The sequence below is a fragment of the Carassius carassius genome, chromosome 43 (genome assembly GCF_963082965.1).
Source record: "Carassius carassius chromosome 43, fCarCar2.1, whole genome shotgun sequence".
In the NCBI taxonomy this organism is placed as follows: domain Eukaryota; kingdom Metazoa; phylum Chordata; class Actinopteri; order Cypriniformes; family Cyprinidae; genus Carassius; species Carassius carassius.
Genome location: NC_081797.1, coordinates 9,765,008 through 9,790,268, shown reverse-complemented (window position 1 = coordinate 9,790,268; position 25,261 = coordinate 9,765,008). Strand labels below are relative to the sequence as shown.

General features: G+C 37.9%; 1 protein-coding gene across 1 annotated transcript in view; it reads right to left on the bottom strand.

Moving 5' to 3' along the window:
* spon1b (spondin 1b) overlaps window positions 1-25,261 on the bottom strand; it is an 80,250-nt gene that overhangs the window by 17,734 nt on the left and 37,255 nt on the right. Inside the window, exons 7-10 of the mRNA XM_059536984.1 lie at window positions 6,461-6,525; window positions 5,077-5,278; window positions 3,142-3,282; window positions 2,390-2,465 (exon numbers count right to left, since the gene is read on the bottom strand). Of these exons, the coding sequence (XP_059392967.1) occupies window positions 2,390-2,465; window positions 3,142-3,282; window positions 5,077-5,278; window positions 6,461-6,525 (484 nt within the window). The remainder of the gene's footprint in view (window positions 1-2,389; window positions 2,466-3,141; window positions 3,283-5,076; window positions 5,279-6,460; window positions 6,526-25,261) is intronic.

Sequence of the window (25,261 nt, the reverse complement as noted above, 5' to 3'; positions counted from 1 at the left end):
CTCCAGCTTGTTTCGTACTTCTAATTCATGACCGGTGTTTTGCTCTCTTCACTGTGCTTTATGTTCGTCACTGCTCACCAGAGCTTTCGCTACACCTGCGTCCTACTTCATCTGCTGGAACGCCATTCTCTCATGAACGCGAGTACAAGAGTTAGCATAAGCTAGAGATTATGGTTTATAAAGCTTTAAATAAGGATATTTTTTAACACAAATGCATCGATTTGCATCAGAAGGCCTTTATTAACCCCCCGGAGATGTGTGGATAACTTTTTATGATGGATGGGTGCACTTTCTTGGGCTTCAAAATCTCAACACCCATTCACTGCCATTATAAAGCTTGGAAGAGACAGGACATTTTTTTATATATAATTCCAGTTGTATTTGTCTGAGAGAAGAAAGTCATATACACCTACGATCTCAGATTTCATCAAAAATATCTTTATTTGTGTTCAATAGATGAATGAAGGTGTTACGGGTTTGGAACAACATGAGGATGTGTAATTAATGACAGAATTTAATTTTTTGGGTGAACTATCCTTTTACGTTTATACTGTCGCTTTTAGATGAAATACTACATTGCTTCATCCACTGAAAAAGCCCATTCCCTGTCCTTACATTAAAATCCACCAACATATTTATTTAGAATAGTTTTGGGCTGTTTTCCCTTTTAAACGTTGCTTGATCTGAGCATATTTCACTCCTGATTCAGATGAGATTACTTTTTCACTGGAAAAATCAATATGGATAGAGGACTCGTGTTTTAGTCAAAAACAACATCTTAATGACAAATTTACCACAAAAATGCAGCTATTCACTTGACAATAGATTAAAGGTACAATTTGTAAGATATTTGCAGTAAAATATCCAAAAACCACTAGGCTAGTGTTATATATTTGTCCAGCTGATTACTAACAAAATCTCTAATGTTTTCAACTACTTGTAAATCATGAGAAAATTGCCATTCTAAACAGTGACACAGGGCAGTGCAGTCGCCTGTCAATAACGTTAGTTACCCTTTGTTACCGCCTTTACTGACGTAGAAACCACATGACAACAGTGTCGTGGACAAATGCGGAAGTAGCGTCTAGCGTCCAGCAAACCATTAGCTTGCTTCAAGCAGTTCCTTATTTACTTCTTTTTGCACGTTTTATGGTGGATTGTGTTAATTATTTATGGAACATAATTACTGTTTACCGTCTGCCGCTGGTTCTGTCGACAAGGACAGCTCCCGTAAACGTAAGTGTACGGGCCAACCAAACAACCCAAGAAGAGTTTGGGACAAGAGGAGAGGAAGAGTGAGGATCAATATCGGTGTTGCATTTTCTAGATGGAGAGAGCTTCGCGACAAACTTCAACTAGAAAGAGATGCCGATCTCGCTTGTGTTTTACTCGACAGGTGAGTTGTTTTGATTCGTATCTTTACAGAAAACATATGCTATTATAATGATCAACAAGGTTAGTATTATGGGGCATACATGCCAAACGCAGGGCATCGCGTCTCTGCAATGACTTTGTATGTAATCTATTCGCGCAAATCATTGAACTCACATTTGCAATGTATGGCCAATTATTGTGTTAGAAGACAACAAATCCCATTATTCCCCGCTCCTTCTTAGCGTCATCAAACCACTCGATTGTTATTGTTTTGGTAGTGCACCCTCTAGTGGCAGGTCCTACAACCTGTACCTTTAACAGATGAACTGGAGTCATGTTGTGGTTTATTGTGATGTTTTTATAAGCCGTTTGGACTCATTATGACGGCACCCATTCACTGCAGAGGATTCAATGGTGAACAACTGATGTAATGTTAAATTTTTCCAAATCTATTCTGAAGAAACAAGCTCATCTACAACTTGTCCTGAGCGTAAGTACATATTTAGCAAATTTCCAGTTTAAAAATCAACTTTTTCTTTAAGGATTTTTATCTCTCTGTCTGCTATATTTCTGTCTCTTTTTTTTATTCCTCTTTGTGGCTTGGTGCTTCTATCAAAACATTTTCTGACCAGCCTGACAGCAACACTGGTTGAGCTCAGAGCTGGACTAATAGCTGCTAGCAGCATAGAAATGACGCTCTTTAGCTTTAAAAGCAGCAAAGCTCTTGTTCATTCCAGTCTCCATCTTTCCACTCCTGAAACTCACAAGAAACTGGAGGAAAACCACAGGTAATTATCTGGCAGAGTGCATTAGCCAACAAACATAATTGAAGTGCACCATGGTAAAGCATATTGTTCTTCTTCATCTTCCTGTTGTTTGACTTAACCGTGACAGAAGGGACATTGGGAGGTTTACTCTAAGATACCTGCAGGCCGCCTTGTTCATTAAACTGTCCGGTGGCTATGTTTTTAAATGAGATGCTCCAAATTGGATAAGATAGCGTAGCCATACACACCTTCCTCCTTCTCCTCCTGAGCAATATCAGCGACGATATCGTCTATGGTGTCGGGCACGGTATTGCACTGCTCTCCCTGCAGATTGGGAGAACATGGATCAACATCACAGTGCTTGATAAGATCCACCATTTGCCATCTGATCACTATCATGCTAAGCCCCGTGCAAAAAAAAGATTCTCTAAGTGCAGATGATTGTAAACTAGGTGGCTCAAGGCAACCCCATGATTTACCCCACTCAAAAGCCTAGAGATGAGATTCTTCCCAGCTGTGAGACAGAGATGAAACATCTGGTGTGGAATATTAAGACTTCTGGTTCATGTCGATAAATTGCGGAATGGATTATTTTAGAACAGAATCCTCCAAACACTGTCATTTGAAGGATTACAGCTGTGTTATGAGCGTTGCTGAGATTTTTGTGTCTCACGACTGTTTGCTTTGACATTTTTTTTTTAAGCAACTGCTTTAGTTTGTTTAGCAAATGGACTTTAATGACTCAGCAAATCAGGTTCAGCAGCTATATTAAACAACACAGCTGTTTATACTGAATACTAAATATATTTATAAATATTAAAAACTGTTCCATTTTGATAGAGAACAGAAAATAAAAAAATCATAAATTGTTGTGGGCAAGATTGCATTTGGTATTCAATTATAAGTGTTAAAGATGATAGATTTGATAATTGTAAAAAGGTGTATAAGTGTAAACAGATATAAATGCTATAATTATAAATTACTAAAAAAAAAAAAACACCTTTCTTGCGATTCTCTCCACTACCACTCGGGCGAGGGGTGTGATGGGGCCACCAGAAGGGTCGTAAAAGGGGCTCTGTGGGTGATCCAAACTGGTGAGGGGTCGAATCCGCTCCTGGGGATTGCTGGGTTTATTGGGAGACTTGGATGTACATAAGAAACAGAGGATTACAGGAGAAAGAGAGAGAGAGAGAGAGAGAGAGAGAGGAGGGAGGGTAATAGAAAAACAGAAGTAGAGTATGTGACTTTTGGATGCCATCTGCCATGGTCTCCCACCTTTCATTTCCATATACATCATTCATTGACTGCGTAATATTCCCTTTATGAGTGATTTATGGCCTTGTTTCCTGCCCCAGCACTTTGAGTCACCTGACAGTTACTTGCGTTCTGCTTCCAAGCCTTCAGAGCAACGCTGCAAAACAAAGACCAGCTGCTGCTCCAACTGCTTCAAGAGTTCAACTTCTGAAGCTGACTTATTTCTTTCAAGAAACAACTCAAGACTGTCTCGTACCAGCAGGGGGCAGCGTGTGGTTCCACTTAGTATCCGGGACATGCAAAGACTTAATACTGTTTGCTCTGAACAGCTCTTGAGTAAATATGAAGATGTTATTGACACTAGAAGCAACATAGACACCTTGAGAAAACTGGCTTATTTGCACTCTTTTTTTTCCTCTATGTATTTATTTATTTATCTAGTGCAGCTTTGGATTTTGTATATTCATAAGCAATTTTAAATATGCTTAAAACATGAGACAATGTGGAAGCACTATGAATTGAAAGTAGTTTTCACTTTGTTTATAAAACAATTTAATTTTCACATCAAACCTTCAGGGCATAACCAAATATTATTCCATTACCTTGTAATTATTGCTGTCAAAGTTAATCGGTATAAATGCAATTAAAGCTTTTATTTAATTTGACATCATTACTTTCATTCTGTTCTGAGTGGTTTATAAAAAACTGATCAGAACTAATCAGAGTGCATACAAACATGTCTCCATCAGAGCTCCTATTTAAAGATAAATAATAAAGACACCCATAATGAGAATTTATTTATAAATCAAACATGTATCTTTATTTAATTGTATAGTAATTTAATCAAAGCTCAACAAGTGAAATATCACCTACAAGATACACAATTAAACATACAAGTTCATAAAGTGTTGATCCTTATTATAATTTTTTTATTATAATTTTTTAAAAATAATATTTTACTTAATTTTTTTGTTATTATTGAATGGCTGAATATTGAATATTATTATTGTTGTTTTTTAATACGTTTTAGATATTTTATTTTTAATTATTGACTTAACAATAAAAAAACAATAATTTTAATAATACTTAATAAAAAAAACAACAACAGTTTTATTCGTGTTGTTATTAAATGGTTGAATATCGAATATTATTATTTTTCTTAACGTTGATGTATTGTAGGTCGTTTATAATATTTTTATCTATTTATATTTTTAATTGTTTTAAACAACAACAATAATAACAATAATAGTAGTAGTAATAATAATAAATAATGAATGGCTGAATATTGATTATTATTTTTTATTTCATTATTTAATTATCGTAATTTGCACAACTGAAATCTATTACTGAGTTTTCTTAGAACTAAATGCATTAACATGTTAACCACCAAAAAATATGATGTTAAACACAATTAAATATTTACAAACATAATCTAATGATTATAACAAAAATTCAGTATAAATAAGACAAACCAAGCAACTGACTTGATGTCTTGTCATACTGTTTACAGCTGGTACAAGACAAGATCTCAGATTAACATACAGTAGAAGAGAAAAGTTCTGAAAAGCTAGCTTCAGTGTATGCTCAATAATGACCCATATTGCCTCATATATGGACTCCATCCTGGAATCTCTCACAGTATGTTCTAATGTAACAACGTCATCAGTCTGTGAAAGCTGACCTCATAAGTGACCCCTCTGTCTGTACCGGCGTCCCACGGCACCAGATCCTTCACCAGTCTCTGGACCCAGCCGCAATCCCTGGTGCACAGGTCCTCCCCAGACAATCCCACGTTCCAGTCGGGACTGGGGCCCAGCATAGTCAAGAACGACATGAGATGACGGGCTCGATCCACCGAGAACTCTGCGGAGGGGGCGGAACGCCTGAGAGCAGACAAGGGAAGAGGAGAAGTCATCCGAAAATAAAGTTGTTTCAGAGAAAGGACTGTACACATACATAATGCCACTTACAAGACGTCTGTGTCATGACATGTATTATGCGCTAAGGCATAATTTGTAAGAATCCATGCAGATGGTAATTAATCAAACTAATTGCCCTGATAACAAACCATCACCAAAGCAACTGTTGCCATTTGAGCGGAGCAGGCTGCATGTTTAAAGACGTTCCTTGGATCTATTGATTAACACATATTAAATATTCATCATGAAACCAGCACCTTATGACTCGCACAGCCCACACTGGAGAGCAGAAGAAAGAGGAAGAGAGAGAGAGCCATGCACTCCAGGCAGATGAGGATTAAACTCAAGTTTTGCAAATGTGGGAAACAGTTAATAATTATAGTTAAATCATTTTTTTTATAAAATAAAAATTGGTTATAAATAGCATTGTGTGCAGTCAAGAAGATAAACAAAAGGATCTATACAAGCTACTTTGCTAGCCTAATTTTATGCTAGACAAACATTCTGGATCTAATACGTTTCACAACAAAAAAAATGGCAATTTATTACTCTAATGCTTTAAAAAGAAGTTATAGGATACCATAGAGTGCCCTATTGGCGGAAAGTGCCTCGTATGTTTGACTTATGGTTGGAAATAATTAGCGTCTGCTATTGCCAGTCCCTCTTCATGGGGTAAATTGGTTGTGGTAATTGACAGTCTGATGTTAAAATAGGTCAAGAGAATGTCCTGATGTATTGGAGCTGGAGGGAGGCCATTAACCTCAATCGCAAAAGCACCGTAGGGGATATGCTACTCTCATCAAAAAACGGAAGCCTTCGCTAAACAAAACCACATAAAATATTAACCGCCTCGTTAGTGAGAGGGAAAGAAACATCTACATACCCAGCAGGTGCTAAAGAGCTTTTTATGAAGCAGGTCTTAGTGTTGAAAAATACTCATCCAAGAAGCAAGATCGTAGAGACATCTGGTAACTTTTGTGTTGTTAACTCCCCCCCCCCCCCCCCCCCTTTTTTTTGAGGCTGCATTTATTTGATCAAAAATGAAGTAAACAGTAATATTTTTTAAATATTATTATCATTTAAAATAACCATTTTCTCACACTTTTTGGGGGCTGTTGTCTAAATGTAAAAGCGATAGAAACTTACACATTAAGAGGCTGCCAGGCGGGCCACTGGGCTTTGGTTTTGATAACTGTCATAACATCATCACCCTGAGAGAGAGAGAGAGAGAGAGAGAGAGAGAGAGAGAGAGAGATGGAGAGAAACAAGACAGAAAAAGAGAATGTGAATTTTTATTGCATCCTATATATAGAACATCAAGTGCGCTGAAACAAAACAGCAAGGATTTTGTGTTCTACTTTCTTCAGTTTGTCTTTCCGGCACTACAAATGAAAAGTTTCTATTACATGCTTAATTTTTCTCCCTAAGCCTCTGACACTATTATATTCATGACAAGACTTCACTTCAGGTTGTGTGCTTAAGATTTCTGCTATTGTTTGGTGCATTGATCCATTTGTTTTTTTGTGATACCTGGACCCAAGGGAAAAGACACCAAGCTTCAACAATACTTTATTGAGAACCAAAAGAAACAGCTACAATAAAACCACATTAGTAAGGAACAGGCACAAAGAAAGTAAGAGTGCGTGATTGAGACAAAAGCAACAGACAGAGATCGACAGGCACAGAAAGAGTAAGAAAGGCAATCCCTGTACATATTCATCAGGGGATGCTGGGAGCTTGTGTGGCTGTGATTGCGAGAATAAAAGCTCAAAGATGTGTCTGAGGATCTGTTCCAACATTCACACAGGATCCTGAAGGTTTCCGTTACCGCTGACAGTTTCAGGTTTAGTACTGAAGCATAATGGAGCTTGCGCTATAGCAGTTCTGATAATGCACTGCACACTGAGACAGCGTATAGTTTCATTTTTAAACAGAGGCCTTAAAAATAGAATTTAATTACAGTAAATTTTCCTTTTTGTCCCCAAGTGACCAGTACATTCACAGGCATCTTTTTTTTTTTTTGAGAGAGAGAGAAAGATTCGTTTGTTGCCTTAGGCTATGAGAGATTATCCAGATAATCCACCCTTTTGTTGTATTCTTGCTCTTAGCAGATGATACGAAATAAATATTTTAATATATATATTATATATAAATATATATATAAAAAAAAAATATATATTTTTTTTTAAATGTCAGATTGCAAAAATCTTGCTATTGTTAACGAATATTAAATAAGAAAAATAAACTTAAAAATAAACAAATAAAGTTGAGAAATGCTGCCTTCACAACTAACATGAGTAAATTAGGTTGCGGATAGGCGGAAATCGCGGGGGGGGGGTCGGAGGGGTCCGGACCCCCCCTATCTGAGGGTTGTCCCCCCCCTAAAATATAATTGAAATATGTGTAAATAATATAATGATAAATAGTTAAACTAATTGTGTAAGTAGTAAAACAATACAAATGCAAACTGAGCAACAACAAAAAAAGTTTTAAACATCTCGAGTTCCCCCTGCTTTGCCTCACATTGCTTTGGTCCACAGCGTGCTCCCCTTTTACCTCACCACCACCGTGACCGTCACACAGACAGTCCGGTGCGAGAAAACAACGTGTTTCAGTTGTTGTGGAACTCCATAAATCTAGCTTACTTTATTCACATTAAACATCGGATGACGTGATTATTTTCTCTTTAATATAGATGATGCTGAGTCATTAATAAGTCGTGTCCAAAAAATATTATTGTGTACTTTTGTCACCGATGTTAGCGATTATAACAGGTGTTTTATACAGGCGTTTACCTAGCTTGTTTAATAACGTCTTACACACCAATAGTGTACGCATATACAAGTCTTGTACGTTATATTCATAGACAGTAAAAGAAATGGACACAGCGACCCCGTTGAAACTCAATTGAGACAAGTGAAGCCCATTTTTAGCAATTTTTAGCACTTCCGTTTCTGACGCGCAGACTCAAACTAAGCTTGATGACGTCAGCAACCTGTCTGACAGATGTACATCTTCTAGTAGCTGTGCGTGCAAACTGCCATCGTTAATCTTGCAGAGACGGCGAGCTTGAGCGGGGAGTTCTTTGGCGTGAGTGAGCAGGAGTAAGTATTCTGAATAATTATTTTGTATAGTATTTTAAAATGTAACGCCAGTACGCTATATTAAGTTAATTGCCTGCGAGCTTCTCCTCCTGTCTGTACGGTAATGCGACAAAAACTGTTTCTACGGGGCCATAATGTAACATAGAAGGTAATGGAGCCCTTTATACATTGTCGTGTATCTTTAGAAATAAATAATGGACAAATGGAGTCTTTAAACGCCTCAGATGTAAAGTTATTCGCTGTCAAAGTGACGCCAAAATGAATGGGAGGTCAATGGGATGCTACCGCAAGTGAAGTTCTGCTACAAGATGGCAGCACCCGGCCGACTTCAACTTCCGGTCGGCTTCCTTGCCGCCTGAGGTTATATTAGACTAGTGCGGGTGCGCATTTAGATTTCCCCGAGTTCTCTTTTTAGTCGGTTAAGTGGCGGCTCGTCGGGTGAGGCAGGGGAGGCACAGTTTCCCCAAATTTTGAGGTGAAAATGAGGAAGATTTAATGTTAATAAAATTCACTATTCATTTCGGTTCATGTCTCAGAATCTATATATTTTTGTTTGTAATTTCACAGTTGTAATACCATTACATGAAAGCTCCGCTTTTCTATCGCGAATGTGCCGAATCTGCTGATGTAATTACAACCGCCAAGTGAAAGAGAAGGGGAGGGGGAGGCCAGGGGAACCAATCAGCATCGAGTGTTCACTTTCAGCGCTGAGGAGTGCTGAGAAAAGTAACATCATAGAGGAGGCTAGCCTCCCTTCTGGAGTATCAACCAACCATCATAGAGACATAAATTAGATATTAGTTTGAACCTGTTTTTATACAGTCTATGGTTTGAACGTCTCCCGGAGCGGCTGGGCTGATAATTTACGAAGTATTTATAATGAGTAGCGATATTGAATATATTTTCTTTACGGTTTCTGACTAAAAGCCGCCCAAAGCCATTTTAAAGTGGATAAGCAAATAATAATAATAATAACAATTGGCAGGGATCCCCAGACCAATACAATTAGTTTGCCTCCTCTATTTTAAAATTCACGAGCCGCCACTGGTCGGTTTATTTCATTTAATATAGTTAATCTAATATAACATCATACTAAGAGTGCAGTTGTTCTCCAGATATTAGCATAACAAATGTGATTTAGATTTTTATAAAAATTTAATAAACAAGAAGTTAATACTAAGTGCATTTTAGACACCATATTGCCTGTTTTAGCTCTATTTCACCAACGAAAAAAGTTTAAAACTAAGCTACAGCAGTAACAGCACTAATTGCGTCTTTGAGAAACACACTGAGGAGGTGTTTCCTAACTGAATGAATCCACTTTTTGAACAAATCAGTCATTGACGTAATAAATTATTATTTTTTTGTTTTTTTTCCCCTGTCTTTCACGTGTAAGAGTGTAGGCTATGCCTTCATTTTGCTAGGCATGGCAAATGTTTTTATATATGCATGTTTTAATTATAACTGTGAAGCAACAACATTGCTATTAAATGTGCTATATAAATAAATAAAAGTATAAATTAAGTTCAAATTCCATTGTATTTTGGTGGCTTGATTGTGTAAACAACTTCAAAAACATTGCAACAAAAAAAATTGTTTTGAAGAATGTTTTCATCAATTTAGTCAGCTTTTTCATTGAACCAAAAAGAAACTTTGAGAAGAAGGATAATGGAACGGTCTCCATGCAATAGTAAGGCTTTCCTCTCTGTACACATATCCTTAAGTACAATCCTGCCTGTTTTATTGGTGTCCCCTTCAAAACTTGCTCGTGAGAAATGTTGTGTGTATTGTCCCCTCCAACATTTAGATGAGATTTTCGCCCCTGGGTTGCAGTACTATATTATAAAAAAAAAAGCTAAATAGAAATATTACTAAAAAATAATAAACATTTAAATTACAAAAATGCTAAAACTTGTCAAAAATAGAATTAAATAAAAAAATAAAAAAATACTATAAAAGTAAATAAATAATGCAAGATAAACATTACCTTGTGCAGGATGATTTTTTGTACTTATGGAGAGTGCATGCATTTATATACACACACACATATATATATATATATATATATATATATATATATATATATATATTATGAACACAAGCCTATATCAATAATAAAGAATACAAATGCTTTGAGTACAAATATTTTACTATGTTTTTCCCATGAAATTATCCTTAACTTCCTTTGACAATCTGACATAAGAGCTTTGTGAGGACATTTTTAATGACAGGCCGTTTTGCATCAAAGACAGTTCAGCATATAGATTCAGGTTTGGTCAGGGGTGTCAAAAAGGCACTAGAGAGCCCTGACTCAACCTCAATCCACAGGCAGCAAGTGGCCCATCATTACAAATGCATACAAAAACTCTTCCATCAGATCAATGACAGTGAGACGCCTTAAAAATGTACATGCTGATGGCACATGCTCTTTTGATGCAGAGCAGAGTGAGGAAAGCACACTCACATCAAACAGATGTACAAAGTGAGTTTGTACATTCCTAATGGCCTGCATGAATTGCATTAATGCAAAGACAACCAATATAAAACACCATAAAAATCAATATATACTTGCTTACTCAATGCTTGCTGAGTTGGGGAGTTTAAAAACTTCCATCAGTTTAGGTCAAGTCCACTAAAAGTAAATTCGATGTTACTGCATTCATCCTCAGAAATAGCACACACAGGCCACTCGGGTCAACAAAGACATACTGTTGTGCATTCAACTTCTATATTTATCGACACACTAACTGGTTCAACAATAGACCCACTTTGCAACAGAAATTCAATAACAGCTGCAACCAAACAAAAACAGTAGAAGTAGTAAGACTGTGCTAAGACTCGGTTCTGGTGTTGTTGGCATTTTCGTGAGAAATACACAGCTGCCTTGGAGTAATTAAGCAATTAATCTGCTAATTGGCCAAATTGATGAATATGTTTCGAAGAGGCAGATGGTGCCGCACATGCTTGAGGATATTATTTACGGTCCACCGCTCTGGAAGTTGGGTCCTCACATACGAACCAGAAAGAAATATACTGCCTGAAATGGGCCAAATGGACTTCACTCCTGCTTATTCTGAGGATTTATCAAGTGTACTTAGGTTGACAACACAGGAGCGAAATCTCAAAGTAAATCACCAAACCGCTGAACCAAGAAATAAACCGGTCCAGTGCTCTGAACATGAACATTGATTGTGGTGCAAAATAATAATAATACATCAGTGCCAAACTGTGGGCCAGAAACGAAGTTCTTTTGAAGCTTTCTGACCTCCTTGAGGGTTTTTAAGGAGGGATGTACCCGAGAAGCTTCAAGAAAACAGAAAGACATTTCGTTCATGGATGACTGACGATTTTTTACCTTCGAGAGAGTCTGCAGCTCCCTGAAGGATCCTGTCTCTAGTTCAGCTTTTAACACCTTGAGGCAAGTGCACTTTTGGTTTTTTGGTCGCAAACGTATTCTCAATTCTTTGGGCCACACGCTTGCATTTCACATACAGGTCACACATAGTGGCCTGGTGTTTATTTTGTGGATGCAGATATCCAGTGTATTGTGGTATGAATGCTATTGACAGTATTTATTTACAGTGTGTAAAGTGACAGGTCATCCAAAATGCGGTCGTTTCCTCATCCTCATGCCCTTCAAAACCTCTATGACCTCTTTTGTGAAATAGAAGTAGATATTTTGAAAAACTGTTGTCCATACAGTGAAATTGAATGGTGTCCAAAACAACACTTTGGACAATTTTCGAAATATCTTTTGACTGATTTAGAAGAAAGTCAGTAAAGCAGGTTTGGCACAACAAAAGGGTGAGAGCAAAATTACAGATTTGGGGGTGGGGGTTATTAAATTGAGGCAAGAAAATGGTACAATTTTAAGATTTTGAGCTAATTTGCTTCCATAACCTAATCCATTCTTTTAAGACTAGTTGAAAGAAAATATCCAAAATACACATTTAGGTGTTCATTTTATTATGCTTTTTCTATTTGCGTCTTTAGATTTCAATTACAACACATTTCTTTAAAGGAACAGTCTTTATCTCTAATTCAGTAGCAAAACGAAACTACAGACCAGACTTTCCAGTTTTAATTCTACTGTATTCTGAATATTTATTTTACAAAAGAGTTTGTTCACATCTTGTCTAAATTTGTGATAAAATATGTGATTTATGGAGTGATAAAACACAGATATCCAAAATTACCTCTTTAAATATGCAAATATGCACGGATTTGTATATCTGTCCAGAACAGAAGACTGAGAATTGTATAAAACCAGGTTCTAACTTCTTTTCATATTAATTTTGCTGTAATACTTATACATTTAAACAATTTATACAAATATTTATACAGTCCTCTGTACTTGTATGCGAATTAGTGCAAATGTGCATATGTGTATTTAAAAAACATTTAAAAAACTGGTAATTCAAAACCATTGGCTTAATGTACAGTATAAAGTATGTAAATTGGTGTACAAACTATTTTCACTCAGAAATTGCTAGTAAATATCACAAAACTGCATGCAACACTGAAATAAACATAACACTTTGAAATAAAAAAACAATAGTACTCTCTTGTAAAACATAGTCCAGTAATCTTTGTTTTATTTACAATGTTTAAAAAAATTCAGATAAAAAATATGGTAACTATTCACTGAAATCTTTTACTCTATTCCCCTTTAGTTCTTGCCTTCTATTTCTCAGGACGTTATTCAAGAAGGACAACTGTTGACTTTCACTTGCACTCAATGAATATGCTTTTGGGCCATCCTTGCTGTGCAGCAAATGAGAACTGTGTCACTCCGGGTCCCTGGCTGCTGTTTCTGAAAACGGGTTTTACACTTCACAGACCGTCGCCCCAAACTGACCCCGACCAAATTGCAGGAGGGATGGAGCGAGACAGAAGAGGAGAGGAACAAAGGATGAGAGGTAGAGGAGTGTGACTGCTGAGAAGCCAAAGGGTCTCAGAGGGTTCTTGGAGAAATGCCTTGGGGAAGGTCATATACATCTTTCCATTTCTGCAGGCTTCAAAAGAGACTCACATAAGCACATGGGCTGAGTGACTGGGCATGCAGCTCACATATTACCAATGGCTGCTGCTGGATGACCGTCAATGGAGAAAGATGCTTTTTGCCCCATAATGATGTAGTTATGGCACTTGGGTCAATGATAAATGAGAAAGAAAGATACAGAAAAGCTAAATGTAGTTTAAAACTGAAGTTCTTAGAAATGTGCTCTTTACATTCATGTTAGTTTCACATGCAGTGGAAAACCATTTCAATAAAAGTTTACATTTAATGTATTTAAAAATGTCATGGTGTAACTATATACACAGTACGTGATATTTTATGTTCAGTATTTTTTGGAATTTGACAATAATAAATATAAATGCCAAACTCATTAAGGTTTGCATTGTATTGCCCTCCATTCTCTAATAAGGCTTTTTTTTTTCATTATAGTATCAGGAATCTGTATGAGTTTATGCCCCCTAAAAATATCAAACTTCATTTTAAATTCTGAAATCTAAATCATGTTCATTATGTTAGATGTGTATTCAAGTCTTCACTGTAGTATGATTCCAATTGTTTCACCCTAAAATTTGGACTTTATGCTCCTTAAGATGCATTCATTTCAGAAATGAAAATCATATTCATCATTGAAGATGTGTATTCAAGTTATTTTAAGTATGAATTGCATCATATTATCTTATTGAATTTCATTTTGATATTTTCAGGAGTTATAATTTTCATTCATAAATTATAATCCTGTTCATTATAATCATGTGTATTCAAGTAATTTTATGTTTGAATCTGATTTTTATTCATTTGACTTTATGCCTCCTAAATATCAAATATTGAAATGAAATCAATTAAAATTATATTCATTATGAAAAATGTGTATTCAATCCATTTTAAGCATGAATTGCCCTTTTTATGTATTTTTTTAAAACAAAAATAAGAGTAATATCATTAATCAACCTACCAGCAGGGGACTAACTGAATCATGCTAACCAGCCAAACCTTGACCTCTTCTCTACTACACACACACACACACACACACACACACACACACACAGATAAGTGTAGATAGAGATTGACAAAGAAAAATATTGAGTTTTCTGGAAGTGCCACTCATTTGGCAAACAGCAATTACCAGCCATCCAAAACCCGGCAAGCGTGTCCTGAAGTTCTCCTCTGAATCACTTTTTCCAATCTACACCGCTTCTTTCAGAGTCATTGCTACTTATCACCCAATAACCCAGAATAATCCTTTAACAGTCCTAGTACATTACTGTCCCTTTTGCGTTGCCTTTTAGTTCTGAATCATTGGTAATCTTGACCTTCTCTGGACAATTGTGGCCTGTGCTGTCCATGACCGCGATTCCCGCAGGACGTGTCCATCAGCTGCTAGCTGCGGTGGAAGTAATTGAGTTATGCTCAGAGAGGTGTCAGTCAGAGCTAACAACTCAGATTCACACTTCCAAGGCTTTTGCACATTTTATTTTCACATCATCTAAAATCTGTTTTCAGCCTTAGAGATTTTTGGTAAAGTGTGGGTTTGATAAAAAAACAAATAAACAATGCAAATTATTTGAATAAAATTGTCCAATCACGCTTAAAAGCAAACGCGATCATTTTAAAGTACCCCTATTATGCCATTTCTAACATTGCCTTTCATGCAGTGTGTAATGTAGCTGTATGTGAATGTAAATGATCTGCAAAATTGCAAAGCCAAAAGAGCAAGATAAAGTTATTTTCTCCCAAAACAAAGAATCGACTCCGAACAGCGTAAATGAGTCATTAGTCATTTAAATCCCACTTTCGTGATGGCTACATGTCTTAGGATAACACACTTGCATAATGCACATCTACCGGTATGTTCATCTGTCCAATCAAAGCAGAGTAGGCTCCCACAAAAGGGGGTTTTAAAGAGACTGAATATTAGAATTGCTTCGAAAGAATCATTTGACAGTCACTGGAAAAATAAGTTGATATTAAATGCATATTTTTAGCAAAAATGAAAGCATTGTTTGACTTATTGGACCTTATATGCATGTAAACCTATTGAGACTCCAAGAACTATATTAGGAACCTTAAAAATGGCATAATAAGGGCACTTTAACAAAAAAATATTTTGTAGAAGCATGTGTTCCAGATACTCTGAGCTGCGGAGCTCACACAAGGTTTGAATTTAAGCCTTTTTGTTTAAAAAAAGCTTATTCACACCAAGAAAGATAACTATAAAGATAACAAGCCAATATATTAATCCACATTAAAGGACAATAACGTTCTGTTTATTATAAGAGCGTATTTTAGTTATGTCATCAGATGCTTTAAATATTAAATATTTATCATTAGAGTTATTGCCCACAGTGTGAACTGGCATTAACTCTAGTGGCACAGGTATGTAAAAAGGAAAAAAGAAAGAAAGAAAAGAAAAGAAAAAGGAAAACTCCAATAACATTAGCAACGCAATACAATACAACCTCAAACTAATAGACATCTTCCCTGCTATATGGTCAGCCCTGTAACAGTTTTATTTTAGAAACAAAATACTTTAAGTTGAAGTTTTCTCCGTGTTCATTTATATATATATATATATATATATATACACACACTTATTTTCCTACAGTTTGGCACTGTTAAAATGCATGAATCATTTTTTGCTGTCTTTCTGGCACACATTATTTTTAATTGGCCATGCTCAATAAGAAGTCTCAGTAAATCCCTGTATAGGCTATTGTTCACTAATTCACAATCTTCAGTATGGATCTGCTTAAAGGCGCGTGATTTCACAGTAACGCAAGAAGTCCACCGTTCTTTCAAGTCCATTACACAAAGGCACACTTAATCAGCAACAGATCTGGAATTGTTTAAAAGCAGAGAAAAGTTTAATGAGAATGCTATTCTCTTTAACTTTGCTGGTTAATGACTTATGTGACTTTCAAAATGGAGATAAGGAAAAATCGACAGCACACAAGAAACACTGAAAATAAAGACAGAGTCATGATTACTTGGGCAGTATGCAGTATACAGAAATTTCAAACTATCAAACTACATTGAATACTGTCTAAAAATCCTATATATCTAGTAAATTACAGAACTTTCTGTGTGACAACTAGCCCCGGTCTCCTGCTCAACTGTCTCACGGTTGACAGATCAAACTCACTTTTCAACATTCCATTTTAATGGAGCCATGTATCGCTGATGTGAAGTTCTGAATAAAAACATAACAACAGCGAAAGATAATTTTCATACAGGTGAAGCCACAATTAATAATTCTGACATGAAAGGGATGCCAAGCAACACACCAACGATTCAGATCAAACGAAGGAAAACAAAGCTTGACCGTCCCTTTTTTTTAATCAGGCTCAAGATTGCAACATCAAAAGAGCTCATAATTTCATCCAGGGTTGGGAGGTCTTTGTTGCGGCGTTTACAGTGGGAGAAGGGTTGACGGTGTTTATGCTAATATTGCTAAAGCGCAAGAGGGAACTGCGCTAATAATAACTAACTCTTACTGGATCCCCATCCAGGCTTTAATGTAATCCCGGGAAATGCAAGACAGGAGAAAATGAGATAACATTCAGCCTCTCTCTCGCTCTCTTTTTCTCCCTCATTCTATTTTTCTCACAATGTATAGGGCTGCCTTATGGATTTTGACAATCCGATAGTACTTCTAAAATAAGAAAACAGGACATTTATATAACAAATGTTTTATTATCATTATATATAAATATATATTTTCAAATTCTCATTTTCTCTATAATAACCTTTCAATCGGGCCGAAGGTTTTTTTCGGTCCAAAGTCTCCACATAAAACTCTCAGTCGTTCATTCTGTCACTCTGATGAAGGAGAGGTGAGGCCAACAGCCGGCAGGCATCGGGAAAATGTCACAACTCACTGGCATTCATAATGTCTATCCCACACAGAAACTGCTTTAACTTTTCTATAACTTTTTTAATGTACCGTTTAAGTTTCAAATGAACTCTTATGAAATAGATTCAGCATTCATGCATCATTTTTGTCTTTATAGAAGTTTCTATTTTGTTAAATGGAGATTTAAAACATTATGTGTTTCACCATAGGTTTTTCTGATCTGGGTATTGGTTTATGAGTTATTTAAAGCCCAATTACAAACATTTTCTACAAATAAAAAAGAGAGAATAAATGGAACTTAATAAGATCCTCTACAGTGAATGGGTGCCATCAGAATGAGAGTTCAAATTAGTGATAATCCACAAGAAATCAACACTCATAAAATAATATCTTGTAAAACAAAAAGATGTGTGTTTGTAAAAAACAAATCCATCATTTAGATGTTTTAACTTTAAACTAGTGCTGTCAATTGATGAACTAATCGCACATTTATTTCTGAAATTAATCACAATTAATCTCACCAAACATTAAAGTTTTTAAATATACTTTTGCAATATTGCAATCATTTCACATGAAATATTTAAATTAATGTACAAAATACATGTTATTTTTAATATTTGTTATATTGTATATTTTTATTACTGGAGACAAGTATCACTGATACCAGTATTGATATATTTGTTCTGATGACGAAACAACTTCTCTATATCTCAGATTATGTACATTTTCTGCAAGTTTAAATTTTTTGAGGGCACTATTCCTTTAAAAATGATCAAAGCTAAAACTTTTGCTCTTTGCCATTTGTAAGATTGTATATGACAGAATAAAATCGATCTACCTCTCTTAACTAAACAAATTCTCTCATCTAACAAAGAAAATCTAATTATCTGAGCTATGCTATCCACAATCATTTTATAGTTATATACCTGTGTTGTTTTTATATTTCTCCAAAGCAATTTCAGGAGAAACATCTAAGACCAAGTTAATACTTCAATGTCACATAACTGACATTGTCACACAACTAAATTAAGTCTCCTAAACTTTGAAAGAGCAACCTCAGAGCAAAAAATCATCTTCTGAGTATTCACTGAAAGCTACCAATCTACCAGATAATTTGTGCCAGAAAGTGGTTTCAATGGTTTCAGCCATAAGATCACAGAGATATGACTGTCAACACTTAAATTCTCTCTCACCCCTGCAGGCAAAGAAAAAAAAATAAGAATTAAAGAAGCATTTCATAAAGTTGGCTAAAACATTAGCATAAACCAACAACTACTTCAACCACAGTGTGTCAAAGTTCATCAGATTGCAAGTCACTTTAAAACACTATAGTAGTAAAACTAATGTTCTCTCCATTTGCTTTGGAAGCACTGCTTGTCAAAAAGGGGTTTTGGATGAATTAAAAGATCACAGCATAATTATGTGATATAAAGATAAAGTTTGTCCTTGAAAGTTGACATTATGAAAGCATCTTTTTTACAGAATCTTTCATTACTTTAAAAAGGTTCAAATTATTAATAACTAAATTGATTTATATTAATGATGAATTGATAATGCTACATATATAAGGAACACACACGACACCTGATTAGTAGAATAAACAATAAATACAAATGTATTTCAGATTCCATTTTTATTCAAATGTCAAGAACCGAAAACAATCTTTTCAGGAGCCTTCGACTTAATTATGATAGTCAATGATGTTGGTTTACTCTTGTTGTGGTTGAAAATAATTTCAACAGATGTGTAATTAAACAAAACAGATGCTGATACAGTATGTTTAGGAGCTGAATAAAGCTTTAATTGGCTCTGAAAAGCCATATCCATTATCATCGGTTCTTCCAATTACACCTTATTATTCGAACCTGACATGCCAGCATGCATCACTTGATTTCCAGCCACTGTTCCCACACTCATTAGCTCTTGGACTTAAACTCAATCCAATTAGACAAAAAAATTGGAATGACTACAGATGTTGTCATATAGCTTAGCAACATGAGCCTTGGTTCTCATTTGTGCATTGTAATGACGAATCTAGATGACGAGAATGATCAGTTGCTAATTGGGCAGCTGCCACCTTAAAATCTATAGACTTTTAAAAGTCACCAATTTCTGGCTGGTACATTTATGCACAGGTCACTGTGTTACATAACATAATTGGTCTGTTAGGCTTTGGAGACATATTCCAGGCTTATGTTATCATTTTGTGGGTTGCAGCCACCTAAAAGTGTGTATTTTGACAGGAGGAGGTATTGTATGAAGTGCAACAAGCTTTATTTGATAAATCCATTATGGCCGAAGTGTATCCTTCAATGTCCATTGCTATACCAACACGCTGAAGTAAAACCACCAATAAAGAGGTGGAAGAAAATGAGTTGACTTTTCCCTGCCCTGCGTTCTGTAATTAGTTTCCGACCTCCCGCCAGGGAATAGACCTATTTGGCAGGGAAATAGACCTGCTGACCTCAGCAGGCTTGAAGACTTCCGACAAAGTTCCTGCGAAGGACTTTTGGCACATCTGCAATATGAGCACACGCTGGAGTTCATGTTATCTTGATTTGGACATGAGTGGTGCAGGACCTGGACAAAGTGATGAATAATGACAAATGCACTTCCAATAAACTCTTCAGGAAATGTTTCCACGCCAAAAACCTCATTTGTTTACAAGCTTCCAAAATAAATCTTGTGACTCAGAGAGATAAATTTGATATCCTCTACTGAGCGCCAAAGTGATCATTAAATTTAATGGTTCACTAAAATGTCCATTAGTCTCTTTAAGAACATTGTTCAAAGCTTTAATAATGTGTTATCTTCTTGGAATAATACCAATGTAAAGATGACGTGAACTTTAAAAATCAGGATTGTTTACCCTGGTCCAAATTTATATTTTTGACTTGCAGGAACCTTAAAGAAAAAGAAAAATAAGAAGACTCAAACTCAAAAAAAAGAATGGATCAACTGATTAACATAAATAAAATACACAAAACAAACCAAATGTTATATAAAGTTCGAACATAATATGTATAATAATATATGCATTATATATTATAGTGTGTGCTAGTACAGCATATACTGTATATATGCATGTGTGTATATATGTATATATGCAAGTGTGTATATAAATATATATACACACATACAGAGACTATCTGACTATTTGTTTTTATAAGCATTTATTTTTTCATTTTTGTCTTTTATGTTTGTTATATATATACACACACACACACACACACACACACGTAGCAGTGCTATATGCCTGTTTATGTGCCGATCAGTGCTATCACACTGCTATGAGTGTAATATTGCATTTACACAACTGTTCGATGGCGTGAGTGAGTAAATGCATAAGAAACAACAAGTGAGTGTCTTTAAAAAAGCCTTTTTTGTGCAGAACTACTACCTTCCGCCACGGTTTCAAAAATCAAGCTGACAGTTTAACAGCTGAGACCAAGCCTCTGTTATTAATTCCAAAACATCACTTTAGAACCAGTAATGAAGGACCATTGAGTTGCCTTATTGACAATTTATTGTATTACTGTATTAAAAGCAATGTGTTATGCGGAGTGGAGTATTAATAGAGAGAGGTGGACTGAGCAAGTGGAGCTCACATCTCAGAAAACATCAAAGTAAACTTTTTAAATAAATGTTATCTTTATAAACAAACTGCATATTTAAAGTCTTAAGAACTACTTTCTCGCCTAAAAATAAACTCTTAAAACTACATTCCGTGACACAAAAACAGTATTTATAAAATTATAGTGGATTTAGGCATCCGCCATGACACTTGCCGTGAGAAATACCGCAAACGGAGTGATACAAACGGTGAAACGGCTGGAGTTCTGTTATCACTAGAATATCACACTCCTGGAAAAGTCTCTCAGTCAATTAGATTCAACTTACAGAAAGAACGTATAAATATTTATAAAACTCCCCAATTTTTACAAGGCAACATCAAACCTTTCAAGTGCAATTACTCAGCATTTAAAACTTTCTTTACTTCCTATTTGAATTCATGCAGTATCCACTTGGGAGGCTAGCTAGAAAAATACAGCTTGCATGTCGAACTCAAGCTAAACGCATTAGCAGCACATTCAGACGTGACACTTTGTAGCTCTATGGCATCCAGGCTCTATACAGATGCAAATAACCTTTCCTCTATGTTGTGCACTACCCAAGCCATTTCTCTGTAATTATCTTGTCTTCTGCACATTACACATCCAAACGCTGCTAATAGGAAGTGACACGTGAGGTAACCGAGTCAAGCAATTAAGATGGAGGATTAATGAAAACCTCAGTGAACCCCTTATGCCCCGCAAAAAGTGTCATTCAGAAGTTGAGAACAAAGAAACCCCAACGGTGGGAGATTTTACTTGAAAGCATTAGGTAAACAAAAGAATGACAGAAAACAAAACTAATGGATCAAATTTCAAGGCACAAATTCAGTTGTTTCTTCATTTTGTTGTCTACGAACAACTAAATGACCAAGACTAAAGAACAATGATGAGAAAAATGGCTTTAAAGTTCTTGGACTGAATCTAGATGGCTTTATATACGAGTTCTCTCTGAATCAGAGAATACAAGACCATGTTTTGCTTAATTTTGACAAAATTTGTCTGAATTACATCTTTCCATATAGAAGTACATTCAAGCTACCATTTCAAAAAGTTTTTAAGGATATAAAAGATACTTAATATCATTGTACATGCATGAGATTAGATAAAATATTCAATTTAGTTAGATCATTTATCTGGCATAAAAACATCTGAGTTAGCAAACTAATTTATATAACAGGCGCTAAATAATATACTTTGCTCCAAAACAAAAGATACATTGTAAAAATTAATCAGTGAATCATTTATTCTATTTTGATTTATTCTATTCTATTTATTGTATAATTATTATTATTATTTTTTTTTCTACAAAAAACGTACTCGGTTACTAAACGTAACCTCGGTTCTCTCTAGAAGAGCGAACGAGTACTGCGTCTTAGCTAAGACGCTACGGGAAAAGTCTCTTTTCACGAAATACTGAAGCAAAAAATTATCCTTAATTTTGTATTTTTGTAAAGCGCATTTGCAGCAGTACACAGCCATAGGCGAGACGGCTCGTTCGCTCATTGGCTTGTTCTGCGGCAACTGCACAGCCTATCGAGCGCGGGCTGATGCAACATCAGACCAATAAGGGCGCTTCGCGCCCTTCTTGCCACTTCCCGCCGAAACAGGTGTGGCCCAACCTATAAAAGGAGCTCGAAAAGGCTGACTCACCTGATTTATTTCATCGCCGAAGCGAACCAGAGTGAATCGTGCGCACGGCAGAGAACGCAGTACTCGTTCGCTCTTCTAGAGAGAACCGAGGTTACGTTTAGTAACCGAGTACGTTCTCTTACGAGAGCTCTCTCGTACTGCGTCTTAGCTAAGACGCTACGGGAACCCAATGTAAAACGCCGTGCGCGCAGGGATCACACACCAATAAACCTGAAGCAACGCCCAGGATTTACAGTGCACAGTCACCTGAGGGACTCACAGAGAGTCCAGGACAGAAAAGGGAAAAAGCCCTCCGTCCCATATCTAGCAGCATCCGTAGATGCGGCAATATGACGTCACACAGCCGAGGCAAGGCCTGACCAATGTGGCAATGCGGGTCTTACGCAATACTGCCCATATAACAGTCGGCAGCGCATAGCGCTCGTGAACTCAGAATTCCCCTCAGGGCCCTGATTCGCCTATACCGACAGCAGCCTTGCTTGCAAGGCGGGAACCTCCAGGTTATAGAACCTGATAAATGTAGACGGCGAGGCCCAACCTGCCGCCATACATATATCCTGCAAGGAGATCCCAGTAGACCACGACCACGACGAGGCGATGCCTCTTGTGGAGTGTGCTCTGACGCCCAACGGGCACTGAAGGCCCCTGGAAGCGTAAGCTAACGCTATGGCGTCAACTATCCATCTGGATAGAGTCTGTCTCGAAACACCCATTCCCTTGGAACGCCCACCGAACGAGACAAATAGCTGCTCCGTCTGCCGAAAGGCAGCAGAGCGAGACACATAAGCTCTTAAAACCCTGACAGGGCAAAGAAGACTCGAGTCTCCATCCTCCCCTGACACCGGCAGGGCAGACAGGGCAATAACCTGAGCCCGAAACGGTGTGTTGAGGGATTTCGGCACATAACCGTGCCTAGGTTTGAGTATGACTCTTGAGTCATTGGGCCCAAACTCCAAGCACGACTGGCTCACCGAGAGCACGTGCAAATCACCCACACACTTCACAGAAGCGAGAGCCAACAAGAATACTGTCTTGAACGACAGATGCTGAAGGCTAATCGATTGGATAGGCTTGAAAGGGGGACCTTTCAAGGCCTCCAAAACCGCCACGAGGTCCCACATAGGGACTGACGGAGGTCTGGGAGGATTCAGCCTCCTAGCTCCTCTGAGGAACCGGATGACTAAATCATTCCTTCCTATTGACTGACCGGACGCCGTTTCAGAAAACGCCGCGATGGCAGCCACATAAACTTTGAGCGTGGATGGGGCTCTGCCCTTATCCAACAGCTCCTGAAGGAAGGAGAGGACCTCCGTCACCTCACAACTAAGGGGTGAATAACCTCGAGCTGTGCACCAGCTGGAGAACACCGACCACTTCGAGGCATACAGACGTCGTGTCGACGGAGCTCTAGCCTGAGTGATGGTATTTAGCACTCTCACTGCGAGATCAGCGGGTAACCATTGAGTGCCCATACATAGAGGGACCACAACTCCGGTTGAGGGTGCCAAATCGAGCCCCTGGCCTGCGAGAGGAGGTCTCTCCTCAATGGTACCGGCCACGGGGCGACATCTGCTAACTGCATCAAATCTGGGAACCATGGTTGGTTCTTCCAAAGAGGTGCTACAAGCAGTATTGAACATCTCGTTTCTCTCACCCGTTCTATCACCTCTGGAAGGAGGGAGACGGGAGGGAACGCATAAAGCGGGCAGCACGGCCATCTCCGTGACAGCGCGCTTTCGTTCTTGGAAAAGAACGCGGGGCAGTGAGCGTCTTCGTGGGACGCAAAGAGGTCCACCTCCGCCATGCCAAATCTCTGCCACAACAGCCGGACTGTTTGCGGGTGTAGAGACCATTCGCCCGTAGGAACATTGCCTCTGGACAGCCTGTCTGGACCCAGATTCTGCAGTCCAGGCACATGCACTGCTCTCAGCGAGCACACGTTGCGCTGAGCCCAAATCAGGAGGCGTTCCGTCAGCCTGCACAGGTTTCGGGACCCGAGACCGACCTGGCGATTTATGTAGGACACCACGGACATGTTGTCCGAACGGACTATGACGTGGTGATCCTTGATATGGGGACAAAAGCGCGTCAGCGCGTTCTCCACTGCCAGCATTTCCAGGCAGTTGATATGATGGAGCTTCTCCCATTCTGACCATAGGCCAAAGGACGGTCTGCCTTCGAGCAGCGCTCCCCATCTCGAAGTGGAGGCGTCCGTCGACACCATTTTCACACTCGGGGAAGTCCCCAGGCTTACACCTGATCGGTACCAGCCGTTCGCTGTCCAAGGTGCTAGAGCCGCAACACAGCTCTGATCGACCTTGAAATGCAGCCGGCCAGACGCCCACGCTCTGCGCGGCACCCGAGCCTTCAGCCAGAACTGCAGGGGGCGCATGCGGAGCAGGCCCAGCCGCAGAACCGGAGATGCTGAGGCCATGAAACCCAGCATCTTTTGACAGTGTTTGAGCGACACAGTCGCGCCACAGCGGAAAGAACTCGCTGCACGCTGAATGCCCATCGCGCGCTGTGGTGACAGCCGCGCCGTCATGGAACACGAGTTCAGAACTATACCCAGAAACAGGATCGTCTGACTGGGGTTCAGCGAACTCTTCACCCAATTGACACTGAGGCCGAGCTTCTCGAGGTGATCGAGTAAAACGGCTCTGTGGTCCATGAGCTCCGCTCATGATCGGGCCAGAACCAGCCAGTCGT